The following is a 19541-nucleotide window of genomic DNA, read 5'->3' as shown; positions in this document are numbered from 1 at the left end:
GTAACATTATGAACAACTACCCCTTTGATCTGTTCTGTGCTAAACTGTGTGTAAGGATTTGACTTGCACATTATTTACAACGGTAGATTAAATGAACAGCTTGTCGTGTTTTAGTCATTCACATGTCAATGCAGGTTCAATGTATTTAAGGTCATAGCAGGTTATGAATTCACCCCTGTCAGTCTGTCTGTTTACAGATTTACAAAAAACAACCCATTAAATCTGGGTGGGGATCCCCACAAAGGAAATTTGAAATCATGTTATTAAATATTGTCAAATGGGGCATTTCCTGACATTTTCACTATAATGAATGGATGTTCATGAGAAGAGAAAAGAAAAGCTGTGTCTCTTCTCCTCCCTGCTACTGAAATGCATTTGGTAAAGTACGTGACCTTTACAGATTTTCGGGTTGGCATTTTAATTTTCACATCACAAGAGGAAATATCAACTCACTCCTCGATCAGCAGTGTGCTACTTTCACTGCATCCAGATATCAGGCTCCAAGTGTGAACAGCCTGTTTGACACAATCCAGGCAGTGAGTCTGAGACTATGATGCATGACTTTACAGTTAGGTGAGATATTCAGCACCTTGGACAGTGACACTGAACATATCCTACAAAATAACGTCATGGTAAACATTCATGTCCTCTGAGGATGAATACAATTTAATAACTCTCATAAACATTAACATGTTTCACCTCAACTATTTCATGAGCGTGTTAGTTAAACCATAGTTCAACCCTAGACCAACTGTTGAGGGCTCCAGTGAGCTGCAGTCTCTCCCACACACACTGGACACAGACACACACAGACACACACATGTTGATTTTTGTTTTCCTCCTTCCTCTACTGAGAGAGTCATATAGTGCAGTCACAACTGTTTGTTCATGACAACCTCTGAAACGACACACCTACAAACAGCCTAAGCTGCATTCAGCTTGTGGGAGAAGAAGGTGAAGGCGCCTGTACAAAGTGTGACTGGTAAGAAGCTGTTCCAAACACTGATTACTAATCCAGCTGGATTGTCGACTGCGTACTCTGAACCGTGTCTGTTTCTACACAACAGACGAGAGAAGAACCCTGTGGAAGAACCTGAAGGAAGACAGACGACAGATAAATACCAAGTCCACCCCCCCCCCGCCTCTATCTCACAGTCTCTCCAGGTTTTAGGATAATTCTGTCTGTCTCAGAAAATCCCTCTCCCCAGCTATGGAGCTCCTCGCTGTCACACCTAAAGGTTAAAACATTTCACTGCACAACAAACCACTAAAGGTGCAGGACAGTGCAACATACAAGCGTGCATTTTCACAATAACAGTATGTTGTCTTTATATACCTTCTATGTTTTATGAACAGAACCTCTGGTCTGAAAACATTAGGGGAATTCAGGTAAATCAATACTACTTAGTTTTCTGTCATCAGTGGATTTGGGCTTCAAAACAGTTTTATTCCCCGTCCATAACACGCCTAAAAAAAACGCATTTCAAGCAACCGGTCACGTGTGTGCTGGTGTGCACAGGAATTGGTCGAATAGTAACTGGTCTCCTGCGCACTAAGCAGTTGTATTATTGTAAAAAGCTGAATTTAGCCCAGCATCTGTTAGCAAAGACAAAAGGGTCAGCAATGGTTGTCATTGGTCAGCCATGTTGCGCTCTACATTGGTTACCAAGGCTAATAGTGGTCATTGTCTTCCGTAAGGGGGTCATGTGATAGGAGGGAGACAAATCAGCAAAGGCTGCGTCGGGACCAAAAAGTGTCAAGTGTCACCAAGTGTCCACGTCATCCAAACATCTCTGTTTCTGCCCATCCAGACTAAAATGCAGCCCTGGACTTTTCAAACTAAACAGGAGCCAGCACAGTTTCCAAGCATCTCCATTTTAGTGGCTCTAAAACTCTGGAGTTGTTTGGACACCAGACGCATCCGTAGCAGAGTTGATAAAATGTAGTATTATCGATGTAGTCTTAGACTTGCCTGACTCAAAAATATCCAAATGGGTTATTGGGACTGGGCTGAAAATTAATGAAGCAAATGTGCTCATTAATCTCTGACTGCCTGGAGGGTGCTAGTTTTGAACAGGAGAGAAATGTCAGACCAACCAGGTCACATCCGACACATGATTTATTCCAGATTCTCTTTAGTTCCGACATTGACGTCGACACCAGAGCTGGTGATTGTAGTGAAAACCCCTTCAAACCAAAGTGTGGCTGTTGCCGGTGGGCAGCACTCAAAGAGCAAACTCCATTCATTTTATATGTGAGAGAACAATGGAAGTTGAGTTAATGAGCTTATAAACCTCCCTGTCTACAGCAGAAACAGCCAAGTTAGCTACTGCACAGTGTGTCAGCATCCAGGTGACAGTAGGACTGTATCTTTACCTTCTGTCAAATCTGTACCAGACACTGATCTGGACACCTTCCCTCTGTTTACTGACATAAACACAACCCAGTTAAATAGTGGTAGTAATAGTAATAGAATGTATAGAGCTTTTCTCGTCTTGACCACTCAAAGGGCTTTAAATTACAGTTTGGGGCTTTTGCCTATTAACACACACATTCAGGAACAGCCGCCATGCAGGGGCAATATGGTTTCAGTGTCTTGCCAAACAACAAGTGGAATGAAGGTGCCGGGGATTGAACCACCTCCCTTCTGTTTAGTGGGCAGCCCACTGTACCTCCTCCACAGCCACCCAATTAGATGAAAATCAATCGTTTTTAGTGGAGTTTATTGAATCACTGTTAGATCCATGACTAAGACATGTGAAGTCTTTGTCGACTTGTGATTATTGCCTCTGCTGAGGAGGTCATGTTTTCGTTTTTTGATGGATTACGCAAAAAGTACAGGATGGATCGCCACACAAGTTGGAGGAAGGATGCAGTGTGGTTCAGGAAAGAGCCCATTTAATCTTGGTATGGATCAAAATAAATGGGCAGATCAGGGAATTTTGTTTCCTGGATCCTCTGCAGTGCACAGAACTCAATTAGAATATGGTGGGCCGCCATGCTCTAGATTATTGAGGGGAAATAAAAAAGACATTTGCCAGGCTAACGCTCTTCTAGTTTTTTTTATGTTTTTCCCTGTATCAGGGTGAGACTGGGCTTATTTAATAGACACAGAGTTTAGGAGTGGATGATCCAAAAAGAATGACACTGAATCAATGGAACATGCACAGTATGGACATCAGTCTCTGTGTACTGAGGTAGCAGCTCCTCTGAAAATGAAATGCAGAGACGCACAAATAGCTTGAGACCTATTGGCCCCTCAGCTCTTCTCCTTACAGTCAAATGGTCAACAAAGGCCAAGCAAGCAGAGCCGCTGAGATACTCAGGAAAAATAACACTTTTCTGTGTTTTGGCCTTGAAAGAAAATGAGCAGGACATGAAATGTGCTCTTATATTGATCTGCAACCTTCTGAGAAAATTCACAAACTAACAACAGGCTCCTTTCACTGTGAAGCCGGCCATTTGTTAGTCTGGGATTTCTGATATCACAAAGAGCACCACTGCTATCAGCTGCAAAAATATCTTTTAGATGATCATCTCTGATTCTGTCAGAGCTTTATAACTTCATATTACAAATGATCAAGCATAGATAGATTGTATGAAAAACATAATATTTTACTTTGTAATGTCTGTATATGTCCATATTTCCAGTGCTGTGATATTATATGATGATGATCATGTTTTAGGACAGAGACGGTCTCTTATGCCCTCCATCTAAAATACAGACGTTAGCACTGTGTGTTTGCTCTATGTAAAAAGTTTTTAAATAAGCTTGTTCACACATTAAAAGTAAATGTACCCAATTTAAAACTCTGCTGTTCTGCCAATATCCAAGATTCAGCTTCCTGTTCAGTCGATACTGACTCTCCGTTGTAATTTACTTTGTATAACTAACATTAATCCATCCAGGCAGGAGACGCAGTTCACACTGTGAATAATTAGATACAAGTCAATACCATTAGCCAGAGTGGAAAATAAGACTTTAAATATATGAGACAAATGTAGTTAACACAGCAGTGAAAGATCTTTGCTTTGAAAACTTTCACCGGCTGTTGGTCTTAATTTTAGCGGCTTTATGTCGGTGGAGAAGCTCCAGAGGGTTTTCATCCTCCCACTGTGTGTTCACCATCTGCTCCAACTGAGAACCAGCAACAAGGAAATCATGATAACTAATGAGAAAAGAGTTCATCACAACATGATCGATCTCGAGCTGTATTGTCGGAATTAAGTGCTAATGATGGAAAACAAGTACAAAACCAGACGCATGGTGCAAACAAGTTTAACTTAAATTAACTTACTCATTGGCTGCGTGTGCAACGCGTGGCAGCTGCGTCACTGATCTGCTGCGTCTCACGCACACAGCGAGCGTGTGTCTGCAGCGGAGCCACAAGGTGATGTTCCTATGATCACTGTATTTACTTGAATGGAGTATGGCTATTGCTCAACTTAATGCCAGGACTCTACAGTATGAAGCTGAGATAATTGAGGTTCTGCAATAAGCATTAAAACCTTGTCAAAGAAAAGAATGGAGTCAGTCAACAGAGACGCTGGAGTTCTCTTACTTTGAAACAGGTACAGGAAGTGTACCTGTAACATGAAATATTCATGATTGTGACTTATTCAACAGATAAACATTGAAACAGTGGTGAAAGATAATTTTACCCTGACTATTTTCCTTTGAACCGCGCAGTTCAGAGAAAATAGGCGACACCCCACTCTCTAGAGGAGCAGGGTGGCTCACATGACTCCTAATTAATCATGGAGGTTATGGCCCTGAGTTGTAATTTGTATTTTTGTGTTTTGGTTATTCGCCATTAATGCATCTGCCTAATGCTGTTCACCTATTGTGTTTCCCTCTTCAGTTTCCTGTCCTAGGTGCTACTGGCGCTGATTGGATCAAAGGCTGATGTCAGTGTAAAGTGGTCACTGCTGATGTCAAGTTTGCTTACTGGCTTTTTTCAACTCCTAACCAGACTGTGCTGTGTATTTGATTTGCTGTAGTGATTCTTGTGTCATTGTAAATATTTATTTATTTGTATCATTTTTTTTGTTCATGTATTTTCACAGGTGAGAAGCCGTCACTGTTCCTAACAATCTTCTCCTTTTAATGTCCCCGAGAAAGTTAAAATCCTCCTTATTTTTTTTCTGTTGTGAGGCAAGTTTGAGAAAAAACTGGTTTATTTATTATTTAGGCGGTGCTTACCCTGATGTCTGTTTCTACCAGACCTGTTCAATACATTAATGGGTTGGACTAAATTCTGCTGTGGCATGGTGGAACTTGGGAGTGGGGAAAGACAGGAAAGTAAGTGTTTGTCATACGCTCAGGTTTCCCCAAGGCTCGGCTCAGCAATGGGTATGGTGGTGTCAGGTAAAATCCAGGTGCACTTTAGTGGGCTGCGGTTATAATGGCGTTAAAGAAGTCTCCATTGCAGTGGAAACTAATCTGTCAATAAAGTCAAAGTGTGAGAACAGATATGTGTGTAACAAGCAGAGAGTATAGGTACGTTGTGCAGCCCTAAAATAACAATGAAATACTTCACCACTAAATTCAGACCAGTCACTTTTCACTGCATCATAATATCAATGCTCCGACACTGTACTCGACCAAATCTCATTTAAAGATAAAACACACTCATAAAACTGGGCAATTAACCCAAAATGTATTCAAACTGACAGTTATAACCTCTCGCCGATTTTATCTTGCTCATGACGGTTAATTCGGCTAATGCTTTCCCCAATGATGGCATTTACGAACTGTCATGTTTCAGAAAGTAATCGTCTAATTAATCGTAATTGAGTTAAAGGTTGGAAATAAATGTGATATTGATTGGAAGTCGTATCATCCAGCCCTACACACTCACGTTGGCTCAGATGGACCCAGGTGCATGCTCTATTTGAACAGCCTTGGTATTGTACGGGACAATACAAACTGTTGTTGTACTGTAGCCAGCTATTAATAGACTTGTGTTGCACTTAGAATTGTTTTAAGTGTCAGGTGGAATATAGAGCCCATAATGTTGCAAAGTGCTGACTGACACAATATGCTGTGTGCCTGTGTGTATTGTTGCTATACGGCCCTTTTCATCAGGGAGGAAAATGATGCCGAGATGAGCTAGCTGCGCTAATGCTGTTAGCAGGGGACACATTAACTTTGAAGAGTTGGTTGGAGCTTTGACACTTTGAGGTTGCGCAGGCTGGATGAAGCTGTGGTTCATATTCATTTACTGCACTAGTTCAGCTGCTGTGTTCCCAAAGCTAAAGGCTGAGAGAGGGAGTGTGACATGAAGTGTGTGTGTGTGTGTGTGTGTGTGTGTGTGTGTGTGTGTGTGTGTGTGTGTGTGTGTGTGTGTGTGTGTGGTCTCACTCTAAGCCTAAAATCATATTTTCATCATTACAATTTTAAACAAAGGAGAAAAAGTCTCATTATGGAGGTGTGAAGCTAGACTGTAAGATCTAAACCACCTGATCTGTACCTGTTTCAGTGTCGCATTTGAGGGGGGCTGCTGAGGGGTAGAGCGGTCGTCCTCCAACCAGAAGGTCGGTGGTTTGATCCCAGCCTTCCCCCATCTGCATGCAGAAGTGTACTTTGGACCCCGAATGGCACCTCATAGAAAAAAGGGCTGCCCATAGGTGCACTGTATGAATGTGTGTGTGAATGGGTGAATGGCAAAACTGTACTATAGAGCGCTTTGAGTGGTCATCAAGACTAGAAAAGTGCTATATAAATACAGACCATTTTGTTTTTATAAGAAAAATCATTTTCTGCTCTAGTGCAGTTGAATAATTTCATGGAAGAGAAACAGTAGAGTGTATGGGATAAATATGTCAACCTCTGCAATTGAAAAAAAAGGCTTTGAAAGGTTGATATCTGTTATCTTTCTCAAACATATTTCTGAGTTCAAGCTCGCAATTGTGTGGGCAAATCTCTGTAAAGTGGGCGTTGTAAACTCAACCCTTGAATAACAGACCGCAATAGGAGCGCAGGTGTAAATCAGCAAAGTGTTTGCCCTTTCAAAAGTTTCAATGTTTCAGAACTGTCTCTCTTTCCAACGTACCTGCACCAGTTTTCAGATCACAATTTACCTGGAAGACAAATATATACAGTGGGAGAACAGTGCGAAATGTGTAACTCTGAAAATAACCCTGACCGTAAAAAGAGTGCTGCAGTTTCGAAGAAGGAAAACTCAAATACAATAGAATGTTTGCAGAGAATATATTTTTCCAGTCCATCAAAACATTATTTAAGGCTTTAATCTTTTCTTTTAGCTTTCAATCTTCAGTTTCAACATTTCAATGCCTTTTTTTCAGTTTCAGAATATGGTATTATATTCATCCCATGACAGTTGTGGAGTATAGAAGCTGAGTGCCTGTGGATCGACAGCTATTATTACAGTGGATTTCCTGACTGTCACTTATTTACTATGTATTATAAAGGTGATCCCCTCGTGGCTAAGAGTGTGTGAGAAGACTGACAGAACGGAGGCTGCAGAGATGAACTGATGGGAGTCAGGTTGTGGACTGACAGCTCATATGAAGACCTGTCTAACAAGAGAGTACAGAGACCATCAATCCACTGAGCTGCACCTGAACGCACCACTGACCAAGGACCAAAGCACCTAATGATCCACAGTCACAGTGAAGAGCAGGAACATGGTCGTCATTCAGCTGCTCTGTTAATTGTGCGACACAGTGAATCCATTACAGTGCAGTTAGCAGTGAGGCATCATGTTCGCAAACCGCTGTTTTGACCGTCACTGACATTGCTCTGATGTCACACTGATGATCTTCACAACACATGAGATCAACTCTGATTCATGAGTCGTCACTGACAACAGCGTCAGTGCAGTTGTTTGGCTCGGAGAATAAAATATTCTCCACTTTCCCTGTTAGTTAGTTTCCTCATTGTCGACCAAATGGAGTCTACCAGTCAGTGAAGGCCACATTCATTATGCTAACAGTCTAAACAATGTCTCATTAATGCTGTTCAACGCTCGATCATTAAGGTCTTCTGTTATTTCTTATAAATTATTTTCCATGTTGTGTAAAGAAAATAGATCACAGGGAGACACACACGTCAGCCGGGACTCGGTTTAATTTGGAGACGGTCTCTCCAAATTAAACCAAGCAACATGCACAAGATACTGCTGGGAGCAATATGTCTCCACTCCAGGTGAACGGACCGTAACCGAGCTCACGCACATCAACGAGATGTGACACAAACATAATGCGACACAGTCAGAGACAAAACCACAAGTAGGGTTCACGACAAACCACAGTGTGAGGAGGGGGAGGACTGTGTGGTAAAGAAGAGAGAGAGAGAGAGAGAGAGAGAGAGAGAGAGAGAGGGGGGCGCGTGCATCATTTTTCATCTTCAACCAGTTTTACGACTTTAAAGATGTTCATGTTTGAATAACAACAGCAATGAAAATAGTCTAAGTGTCATTTAGTAAAACTGCCGTTAGCATGTGGTAGCTGTGGTTGTGCCTTCATTATGCAACCAGTGCAGTTTCAGAATGTGTTATTGTGACAGGCCTACCTTAATATTTTTAATAATGCACCAGGTAGGAGGTTTGCTTGCAAAGTTTACAGCTTTAGTTCTCTGAGAATTTTGTTCATATCCAAGCAAAGCTGGTATTGTACACTGTGCATTTCTGTATTTTGTGAATTGTCTTATTACCAAAACATGTACCTGTAAAACTAGGAAAAATATGAATGTGTTGCGTTGCATGTCATTGTCGTGCGCCTAAATTTTGTGCTAGAGCACCTGAAATTTTCAGTTAGGAACCAGTGCCAAGTGGAAAAAGTCAGTCTGGAGCCCTGTTATTTATAATGTATGTGTACATTATTCAATGCCAACATTTAAGTCATATAAATATATATGTGTCTAGAATATTTTAAATCGTATTAGGTTAAACAAGAAATAACGTCTCTGTGTTCGATTAACACAGCGTGTGATGCAACAGTTACCCAGCAGTGTATTTGTACCCAGATTTAATATTCTAACAGGGTGCAGGGAATCGGTGAAGGTGAAACAGTATCTGTCATTAACGTCTCCTTCTCTGTTGTCTCTCCTCTTTCATTCTCTCCATCGCTCTCTCTTTGCTCCTTATCTCCTCTCTGCCTGAATGAGTGTGTGTGTGTGTGTGTGTGTGTGTGTGTGTGTGTGTGTGTGTGTGTGTGTGTGTGTGTGTGTGTGTGGGTGTGTGTGTGTGTGTGTGTGTGTGTGTGTGTGTGTGTGTGTGTGTGAGACTGACCTGACATCATCAGTGTCCACTTTATTAAACCATGACTCCTGAACCACAGGGATACAATCTACTTTAGCCCTTCACATCATCTCTGACAACAACCACCACAGATGTCTCTCACTGCTCACTGGTCGCACTACTCCTCACGCTTCACTCACACTGTGCACGCTGCTTCCTGTTTGAACTAAAGACGTCACATGACTTATGTCGTACAGAATGAGTTGTCGCTTAGCTGCACATGAGGATGTGTAAAATCTGTCTCTGCCAACACTCTGCGCTACACACACACACACACACACAGCGTATAAAAAGATGGACGACTTGACACCTGATGGCTGGTTGCATTAGTCATAAATCCTTACTCCTCGATATAGTGTGGTTACCTCATCCCATGCGTTCAGACAAATATATGGCTGGGCTTTGTACTGGATTTTTTAAAACAGCATATGCCAGTAATTGAGAAACCATCAAGCTTGGGTCGGGTTAAAAAATGTAATAAAATAAAAAATAAAAACCTGTTGCTTGTTGGGTTTGGGTCGAACTAGACTGATTTTCTCTCTGGCTCTGATGGAAATTTTCAGCCTGAGATGGAAAATCTAATGCTATAAACCCAGGGTGCCATGATCGACAGCTGAGACTCACTCAAAATTGATCAAGTATGTGTTTCACCTTGATACTGTGGCTCCACTCCATGATTACTATAAGCGCAGGTTCTGGCTCCAAATGGCAGCACCGGTAGCCAGGATATTTTGGCAACTGACAGCTATGAAACCACTCATTTTATCAACAGAGGAGAAAGTCGATGCACACTTTGACGTCACTTTTACACTTCCTGAACCTCAGTGATGTCAGCAGATCCTGAAAACATACATGTGGAGTAAACTGTATAATAAATATATCAATAAATAAAAACACCTTAGCCAACGAGGACAACACATCACATGTAGGAGCCGACTGTTCTGCCACATGTGTGATCATGTGACCGTTCAGGCCGACAGTCACTGCCATCCTTCACCCAGAGTCGGTGCTGTGAAGCAGCAACATGCAGAGAGCTGGGCACCACACAAACAACACAGCACGTCAGGGAACATGAACAGAGCAGAGATGAAATCCATCTCATACAGAAAAAAACAAATGGGCTCCATTGAACACAAAACCACAGCGAGAGCAGCACAGGGACTTTGTAGCAGAGCTGTACATCAGCCTCCATCACTGTCTCATTAGAAAACAATCAGTGGCCCCTCATCCTAGTCTGAGGCCAGTTTCTCATTGGACTGCATTCAGAGGGAGATGTGACAGAGGATGATGGAAACACGGTATCACAGAGACACAGGGAGGGAGAGAGATGGATTCTTTAAAGCTCAAGGCTCCATCTCTGTGTGTCTGTGGTGTGCGATCACCTCAGCAAAGAGCCAAAGTGCCGTTCACGGAAATGTGAAGTGTTTGTCTGAAGGGTAAAGAGCAGGAATCAGGATGTGGTAATTTTCACTGACGATGAATAACTGAGTAAAGGTTAGCACGGACTGTATTCTATCAGTGCAGCGCAACGCTCATTCACAGGACTGACAACAGCTCAGAGATTATAGAGAGAAACATTACACGCTCCTCTCACTCTGCTCTTGACTGTAGATTCAAATGCTGCAGGTGAGTTGTCATTGATCGGACTCAACCCACAAATCTGTGATTACCATCGACGAGCTGCTGTTTACACAGAGACGCCATAAAGCCGCTGTGTGACTGAATGCAAAGTCTTACTGTCTCTTCAGAAGTCCAGTGGACAGGTCAGCAGATGGTGTCAGGACACACACACACACACACACACACACACACACACACACACACACACACACACACAGAGAGCAGGCCACTCTTACCTGAAACAGAGAAACAAAGCAGAGCAGATTGTAAATGAGACGTTCATCACATGTTTACGGTCTAATCGGTTCAGCGCACAAAACATAGTGTCACCACTTCACATTCTGCTGAACTGTGTCTTTTAAGCAGCCTCCAGACTCTAATTTTCATCGTAAAGCAGAAATGATCCTGCTCTCAAATCTTCCTAAACAAATAAGACCATGAAGGAAAAAATCGGTGGTGTGACTCATCCCCTCTGAGAGGTACATTTCTATGGGCAACTGCTCCTCACTGGTCACTGTGTCTCTTTATCACATCCTTAATGTCACAGGGGAAATCTGAAGAGGATTAGAGGAGAGGCAGCAAGAAAACTGACCTGAAAGCAGCCCCTCCACTGTTAGGTCACTCATTATGGATCCAACAGTGTGTGTATAAGAGCAGAATGTGAAGACCATCACAGAATGATGATGAGGTTTTTAAACAACAACCTGTCAGTTTTCTCACATTTCTGATCATCAAAAATCTTCAAAATCAGCAACAAAGCAGCCATCTGCTACGGGAATGTGATGGGTAATGCCCTTACAATTCACATTATTTATATTTATGTGTGTTGTATGTGTGTGTGTGTGTGTGTGTGTGAGGGGGGGGGGGGGGTGTATATATATATATATATATATATATATATATATATATATATATATAATTGGTAATACTGTGTTATATGTCATTCAAATATAATTGACAAAACCAAACTGAACCAAACCACAAAACCAATCATCAAAGCAACTCAATCCACATCTTTCACTCTTTCAAATTATAAAGAAAGTGCATACTAGGCCTATAATACACATTGTTACTGCCTGGTACTGTTATTGGCATCAGGCCCTAAAAATCAATTATAGGAATTATTGAATTCATGTTTGAATCATTAAGTAAACCTGATGAGAGAGAACAGGATGATAGAAAATAATCAACGTTTGGCCAAATGGAGTTCATCGCATCTCTTTACCTCTCATCAAATAACACTCGTCATTAAAGTACCATTGAGAATCGCCATGGTGATGTAACTCATCAGTTAAAGCTACAAAGCAATAAACATCCCACTGAATCCAGGAAACAAGCAAGAATCCATAGGTACAGCAATGAAATGTGAGACTGTAGCTTGAACAGCAGTTGTGCTCTTGTCATGGGACAACAGTTACAAACCATGATGCCAGGAGGGGAAAATAACAAATTAACAATAATAATTATTATTCATCAGCGCAGCATAAATTATAGAGCTGACACAGTCTTTAATGAAATGTTTTGGAAGCGTGTGGATTGTAAAGGAAGAAAACATCATGTGAACCTGTGACACATAGACAACCGCACAGGTGGGAGAAGAAGAGCGTTTCCTCTCTGACACTCTGAGGCTACAAAGGCTCGCTGATGCCTCCAGGCTCCTCTGGTTCATTACAGCTGTTGCTTCATTAGAGAAAATGAGGGACATGACAACAGGATGTCTGCCTGCCGTCTGATGCTGCCTTCACACCAAATGCCATGAAAAAGAATTGTGCGGTGAGATTACATGCAAAGTCAATGCAAAGATGCAAATAGAAGCTTCTCTCATTTTCTTTCAGCGTCTATCGCTTTTTTTAATATTTGAACTTGAGCGTGACACAATGTCGCGATAATCCAATAAGCGCTGAGAATGAAACTCACCGAACTCCGGTCCTGGCACCGACCGGAGCTCGGACGTGACCAGACCAGCCACTGAGTGGCCTCAAGAACTGCTGGAAACGACAGTCATCCAGATTATAGTGTAAATCTCTGCAACTGCAATGTCCTTATCTATAATCTTATAATCTTGGTATTTATCTAAAGGTAATACTTGAGGTTTCTGCAGAGGTGTTACGGGGTCAGAGTAAAGGATCCTCCCAATCCACAAACTACCTTACGAGCTGTCTCTGCTGCTGTTGATGTATAAGTTCGAACCGGACTCTCCACAAATGTTAGTGTATGTGCCTGGGTCGATTTCACGTCGCCCTAAAACAACCCCCCCCCCCAATTTAGACTGAATATCCTTTATTAAATCATGCATATTAAGCCCAAAACCTCCAGCAATCCATAGCTCAACATCTAAACATTATCTGTGCCACAATTTAGCCAAATAAAGTACAGCAGAGCAAAGTTAGAGTAGCGATTTATGTAGCCATGATCTCCAAGTGGCTATGTTGGCACAATCTGAGCCATTTGAGATTTCTTGTATGTCACTATATGTTTATCAAATAATCTGCTGTAAACGCTCTCTGAATATCACTCTACCTACAGCAACATAACCTCCCAGTCACACACTGTAGGATCAGGGGTAAAGCACACAAAGGCTAATATCTCGGCAGTCCATTGGTCAATTTGAATGAGTGACCCCTCTAATGACACGTCAGAGCCAATAGAATGGACTGACAGCCTGGAAATCCATGCCAACAACAGCATTTACCCACAACAAGGAATATCTGACCTGGTGACATCATATATCATCTGTGAGGTCAACAATAATATCCAGCCTGTGACATCATCTGAACTCCTGCACGTCGACACACCCTCCCGCAGCCTCGGATCTTCTTCTTCCATTAGCCTCACTGTACCACCTGCCGGTTTGTCCACCAGGGGATCTAGAGCCTTCAGCCGCTCTGTCCCCCCCCCCCCCCCCCCCCCCCGCCTCTGGAAATCCCTCCCACAAGACATTAGCAACACTAACTCTCTCTCCATTTTTTAAATCAAATGTAAAAACTCATCTATTTAAACAGGCTTTTTCAGTTTGATTGCCTTCCATTTTTTATTCACTGTTCATTTCATTTGATTTATTTTCTTGATGTTTTTGATACATTGTTTCTTATGTTGCTGTGTTTTTTATCTGCCATGTAAGGTGACCTTCGCTCTGAAAGGCGCTTATAAATAAAATGTAGTATTATTATTATTATTATTATTATTATTATTATTATTATCATCAGTGAGATATAACAACGCGCCAATTTGATGCCATCATAGAAAATGAGTCACATAACAAAGCAATACATGATATAACATCACATACACATTGTGTGGCTGCTGATCCTAAAAACATGATGCTGCTTGGCAACATCAATCCAGGCTGATGGGACACATACTTGATATAGGACTAAAACTATTTTATCTTAGAGACGATGAGAAAGACACACACACACACACACACACACACACACACACACACACACACACACACACACACACACACACACACACACACACACACACACACACACACACACACACACACACACACACACACACACACACACACACACTATCTCTTCTGTGACACAGTCTATCATCCTGTCTTCCTCTCCACTGACAGCCTGACAAGTCTGTTGTTGTTCCTCCTCTCGATCCACAAAGTACAGTATGAGCTGTCGCTGCTTCTGTTGATGTATTAGTTCAAACCTGACTCCGCTCTCCACAGAGACTCATCAAATGTGTGCTCCTGTGCAGTTGTTCAATGACTCTGAGGACACATTTTGATCATTATCAGGACATCTTGGTCTGTCCTCACAGGTAAGGTTCAGGGTTGAGGTTTAGCAATGAGTTGTGATGATACTTTGAGTGTCCTCAAAACTATAGAAAGTCAAAAGTCAGTCAGTCCCTCTGGTCGTGCAGAGTGTGACTCTCTCTCTCTGCCCGACATGTTCAGTATAACGGTAAAACTCCAAACTAAATCTAATCTGTGATATTTACTACAACAACGTGTCAGAGTCACTGCATGTGTCTTCACCACAGTGAAAATCAACCGTCCACGTGACTTTGAAGCAATTTACACACAAACTTACTTCTCATTGTGTGACTATTTCAGGTCCACGGTCCTGTTCTTCAAATGTGAATTCAGCAATTCAAGCTAAGAATTAGATTATTTAAAGGCAGTTTGAAGATTTGATTTGTTGATCTCAGAGGAAGTTATCTTGATTAACAGTCGGCTCTTATTTTGAAATAAGGGCAAAATGAGTAGATTTGAAAACATGATCAGCAGTCATATGTTAATTAAAAACCATCAACAGAACGTTTTCAATATAGATAAAAATAAGGGTGAGAATTACTTTTTATGGGGGGTTCCTTGATGCATTTTTTTAGCTCAGAGACCCCCTCAAATCTCACACAGTGCATTTTCATCGTCTTGGTCTTGATTAAACCTCCGCTTCTGCAGGTTTGACTTCAAGGAGCATCACGGTTTGAAGGACAAGGTTCGACTCTGTTGATTCTTTTCATCACATCACAAACCATTCAATGAACAGACCTCGAGTTATTACAGGGCCACATATTCAGTAGCAGCTAAACACTCTTGAAGAATTTCTATTGGGCATAGTCCTCTTTTGTGAACACATTTATCCATTCAAATATACACAAAATAACATGTCTAATTCATACACACACATTAGTGTGCAGCTCTGTCATCCAGTCAGCTCCAACATCGAGTTTTAAAGGAAACGCACCATCTGAGCTGCTGCACGCAGAAATGGAGGCTTTCAAAGATCAAAACCTGAATTTGCACTTTGCAACCGTGTGTTTCAAAAGTTGTGAGAAAAAGAAATGATTCAATAACGTATGCTTTCATGTCTCATTTATTAGAGCCACTGAGCTCTGCACCACAGAAAGAACTGCTCACTATAAACAGTATGTGTCCCACTCAGCTCAAACACATCAAGTCCTTACTTTTATCTGAAAACAGCTTCTTCCCCTCTGGATGAACCAAGGATGTTTATGTTGTCAGGGATTATCGAGTCACAGAGTCTGAATCAACAAAACATGTGAGAATCCCTCAAGAACAATCTTTTACAGGAAATGATGTGATGAAACCTGCAGCCTGGGGAGGAAGCTGAGGAAACTTTGATTCATTTTGACTGAAAAACAACAACACAAATGATTAAATATCAGTCTCAGTGTGTCACAACTTTGTGCGACACCTCAGTCATACGAAGGCTTCGGACTCACAATGTGGGGAGACTCCAGCACTGACCCTGAACATCTGGTTGTGTTTTCTCACTCAAACTGATCGGCTGCTCGATCAGCACAACATTACCCAAACACCCACAATCCCTCTCAGAGCGGAGGCACTCACTGTGTGGAGAGCACCAAGACCTCCTGCTGACATTTCATTGCTCTAAGTCGAGGAGAAAAGACGAGGAAACTGATCCTTTCTCATCCTCCGTCTGTCCCTTCTTCTCTTTGTCCTGCTAAGTGGCACGTCATGCCTGAAGGTCTGAACCAAGGTTCATGTCTTTTTTTATATCCTTTACTTTTGGTTTCATATTGTAATTCAGGGAGCGGACTAAATGTATGACATACGTGCATCATGCTGTCATCGCCTTTGTGGACTGAGTCTGGCTGTACTTGACATTCAAGGGCTTATTTGTAGACAGTCTTGCATCTACCATGTATTTGTTAACCCTTTTAGAATAAAGCGCATAGAAGAAAAAAAAGAATATGTCTGCTTGAATGGAGAATGTCCTCCACCTCAAACACACTCCCTATGTCCTCCACCTCAAATACACTCCCTATGTCCTCCACCTCACACACACTCCCTATGTCCTCCACCTCACACACACTCCCCATTTCCTCCACCCCAGACACACTCCCAATTTCCTCCACCCCAGACACACTCCCAATTTCTTTCACCTCACACACACTCTCTCCACCTCACACACTCTCTATGTCCTCCACCTCACATACACCCATCACTAATAAGGCTCCTCACCTCCATAAGAGCAGAGCCAAAGAGAACCTCATTGCTCATGAATGACTGATTCAAACTATGAGACTATAAGATGTCCTTGTCAAAGTAAAAATAGATGTATGTTTCAAGTTAAATCAAAACTGAGAAATAGATTCAGATTTCAAGTTCAAAAGAATTAAACCAGTTTAGAGTACACTTCAATTTGATCAGTGGGACAATTTTCTGATATTGGGTCGGCTCGTGTGTGTGTGTGAGCCAATCAAGTCTTCTTTTGGATCTTCATTTGATTTCAAGATTGTCATTATTTGAGAGGAGACGAATAAAAATCAGTGGAGGGAGACAGAGACAGGAGCATTGTAGGGTCTTAAATAAGGATTGTGCTGACACAACAGGAAACAAGCATGAGACACTATGGGCTTAATCGTATACTGATCTCAAACTGAGCTCACTCATGTCTATAGGAGGGAAATGGAAGACAAGGAGGACATCTCTCACACACACACACACACGCACACGCACACACACACACACACACACACACGCACACGCACACACACACACACACACACATACAAAGTAGAGTCGAGCCTCCTCCACATGTTGGTGCTTTTGTAAAGCTGAGCTGAGGCTGCTCCCTGTCCTCTAACACACACACGCACACACACACACACACACACTCACACAGAGAGAGCAAGAGAAAGGACACCCACACATAAACTGAGTAAGTGGACACGCACGCACACAAACACTCACACTCAGTGGAGTTGAGGTTCCTCCAGATGTTTGTGCATAGACTGTAGTGAATCTCTCTCTCTCTCTCTCTCTCTCTCTCTCTCTCTCTCTCTCTCTCTCTCTCTCTCTCTCTCTCTCTCTCTCTCTCACACACACCTCACTAACTTCAAGTGGAGCAAACACACACACACACACACACATATACTCTCCATCTCTCACACACACACACACCCCTCACTTACTTCATGTGGAGCAAACACACACACACTGCCTCTCTCTATCTCACACACACGCGCACACACACGCGCACACACACACACACACACACACACACACACACACACTCCTCACGAACTTCACGTGGAGAACACACACACACTCTCTGCTCCAGCACCGATCAGCAGCAGCAGCTCTTCCACCAGCTCAGCGCGCGGACTCTCTCTCATGTCAGGTGTTTTCAGGAAGTCGCGTCACTTCAACTCGGACACAGCGCAGCTCCACGGCAGCTGTCACTTCCCCCCCAACTCGGTGGAAGACACCGGGACATGAAATGTGGAAGAAGAACGAAACCAGGTCTTGCCTTGAAATGCAAAGAGGAGCGCGACGCCGGGGATCCACACGGTGTGTATCCAGAAGTAAAGCATGGTGTCCTTCAGTCAGCGGCCAAAGCTCCGCACTCTGCCCGACCAAGCTCCTTGTGCGCCGGGTAATTTCCACAAGAGACAGCGGCGCAGATATGAAGCCCGAGCGGAGGAAGAAATCCCAGAGTGAACGGTGCTGATGGAGTGAAGAGCTGGAGACTGTGTCACCGCTTCTACTGCTGCTGCTACGGCTGCTGCTTTCACACGGACATGAGCGCCCCCTACCGACACCTGCACCCACTCTGTGTGTGTGTGTGTGTGTGTGTGTGTGTGTGTGTGAGAGAGAGAGAGAGGAGAGAGAGAGAGGGAGAAAGAGAGAGTGCGTTCCTGTACTTATTCCTTTGTGAGGACCATTTAAAGCATAGACCCTACAGAGTGAGGACATTTTTTGGAAAGTGAGGACATTTTTGACCGGTCCTCACTTTTGCAATGGGCTGTTTGAGAGTTAAGAGCTTGTTTTAGGGTTAGAATTAGGTTTAAGTTAAGTTTAGGGACTAGGGAATGCATTATGCCAATTTGGGTCCTTACTAAGATAGAAGCAGAAACATCAATTTATCAATCAATCGAATTTTATTTGTATAGCCCATATTCACAAATCACAATTTGTCTCATAGGGCTTAAACAAGGTCCATCACCCTCTGTCCTAAACCCTCAGGTGTGTGTTTGTGTTTTTGGAGAGAAAGTGAAAGACTGTCTCTCTCTCTCTGTCCCCTCACTCATTGTGTATTCCCTTCATGGGATCAGTATAGTTATTCATATCTTATCTTATCTTAAGAAAAGTAACAATTTTCTCTGAATAATATTTGTGTCTATTTCTTTTCTTTTGACAGCTAATTAAAGTATAAAAAGTGTGTCCTTTGAGTATAGAGTCCTTCGAGTGTATCTAAAGTAGCTGCTTGGTCCCTTATGTAGAGTAGTGAACCAATATGCATGTCAGAGGTCAAAGTGAAGTCGGCCTAGTTGGTCTCATTGGAGAAAGCCAGTTATCTGTGTGCACACGGGTGAAGAAATCCTGACCTGATCACATTTATTCCACTGGCTTTTCTCAGAGCCACTGACGCTGGTTCTTAACCTTTTATTATTGACTCCAGCTGGAGTGAGAACATCTGCAGGAGAGCAGCTGTTATTATACCATTCACTGCGCAGTAACAGGCCTGTGTTAAACAGCAGCGCACATTCATTTAAATAATGGTTATATTTCATTTAAACACTATTAACAACACAGGAGAGAAAGCACAAAGAAGTTCACAGGTATAAAAGAGCTTGATCCTCCACCAGGTGTTTCCATCATGACAGTACATGCTGTGAGCTTCACTTGTTTTTTTTTAT

General features: G+C 42.4%; 1 protein-coding gene across 2 annotated transcripts in view; it reads right to left on the bottom strand.

Annotated features, from left to right (window-relative positions):
- The window catches only part of lsamp (limbic system associated membrane protein), a 607348-nt gene that overhangs the window by 444078 nt on the left and 143729 nt on the right, over positions 1 to 19541 (bottom strand). Inside the window, exon 1 of one of the 2 annotated variants that reach the window (XM_034604931.1) lies at positions 18152 to 18363. The exons of the other annotated variant lie outside the window; for it this stretch is intronic. Within the exon in view, the coding sequence (XP_034460822.1) occupies positions 18152 to 18215 (64 nt within the window). The 5' untranslated portion in view covers positions 18216 to 18363. Of the gene's footprint in view, positions 1 to 18151; positions 18364 to 19541 lie in introns of those variants that run through there. 2 annotated transcript variants of the gene reach the window in all.

Source organism: Hippoglossus hippoglossus, chromosome 13 (assembly GCF_009819705.1).
Source record: "Hippoglossus hippoglossus isolate fHipHip1 chromosome 13, fHipHip1.pri, whole genome shotgun sequence".
Taxonomy (NCBI): domain Eukaryota; kingdom Metazoa; phylum Chordata; class Actinopteri; order Pleuronectiformes; family Pleuronectidae; genus Hippoglossus; species Hippoglossus hippoglossus.
The sequence above is the reverse complement of the archived record's forward strand: the minus strand, read 5'-3'. Positions and strand labels throughout refer to the sequence as shown.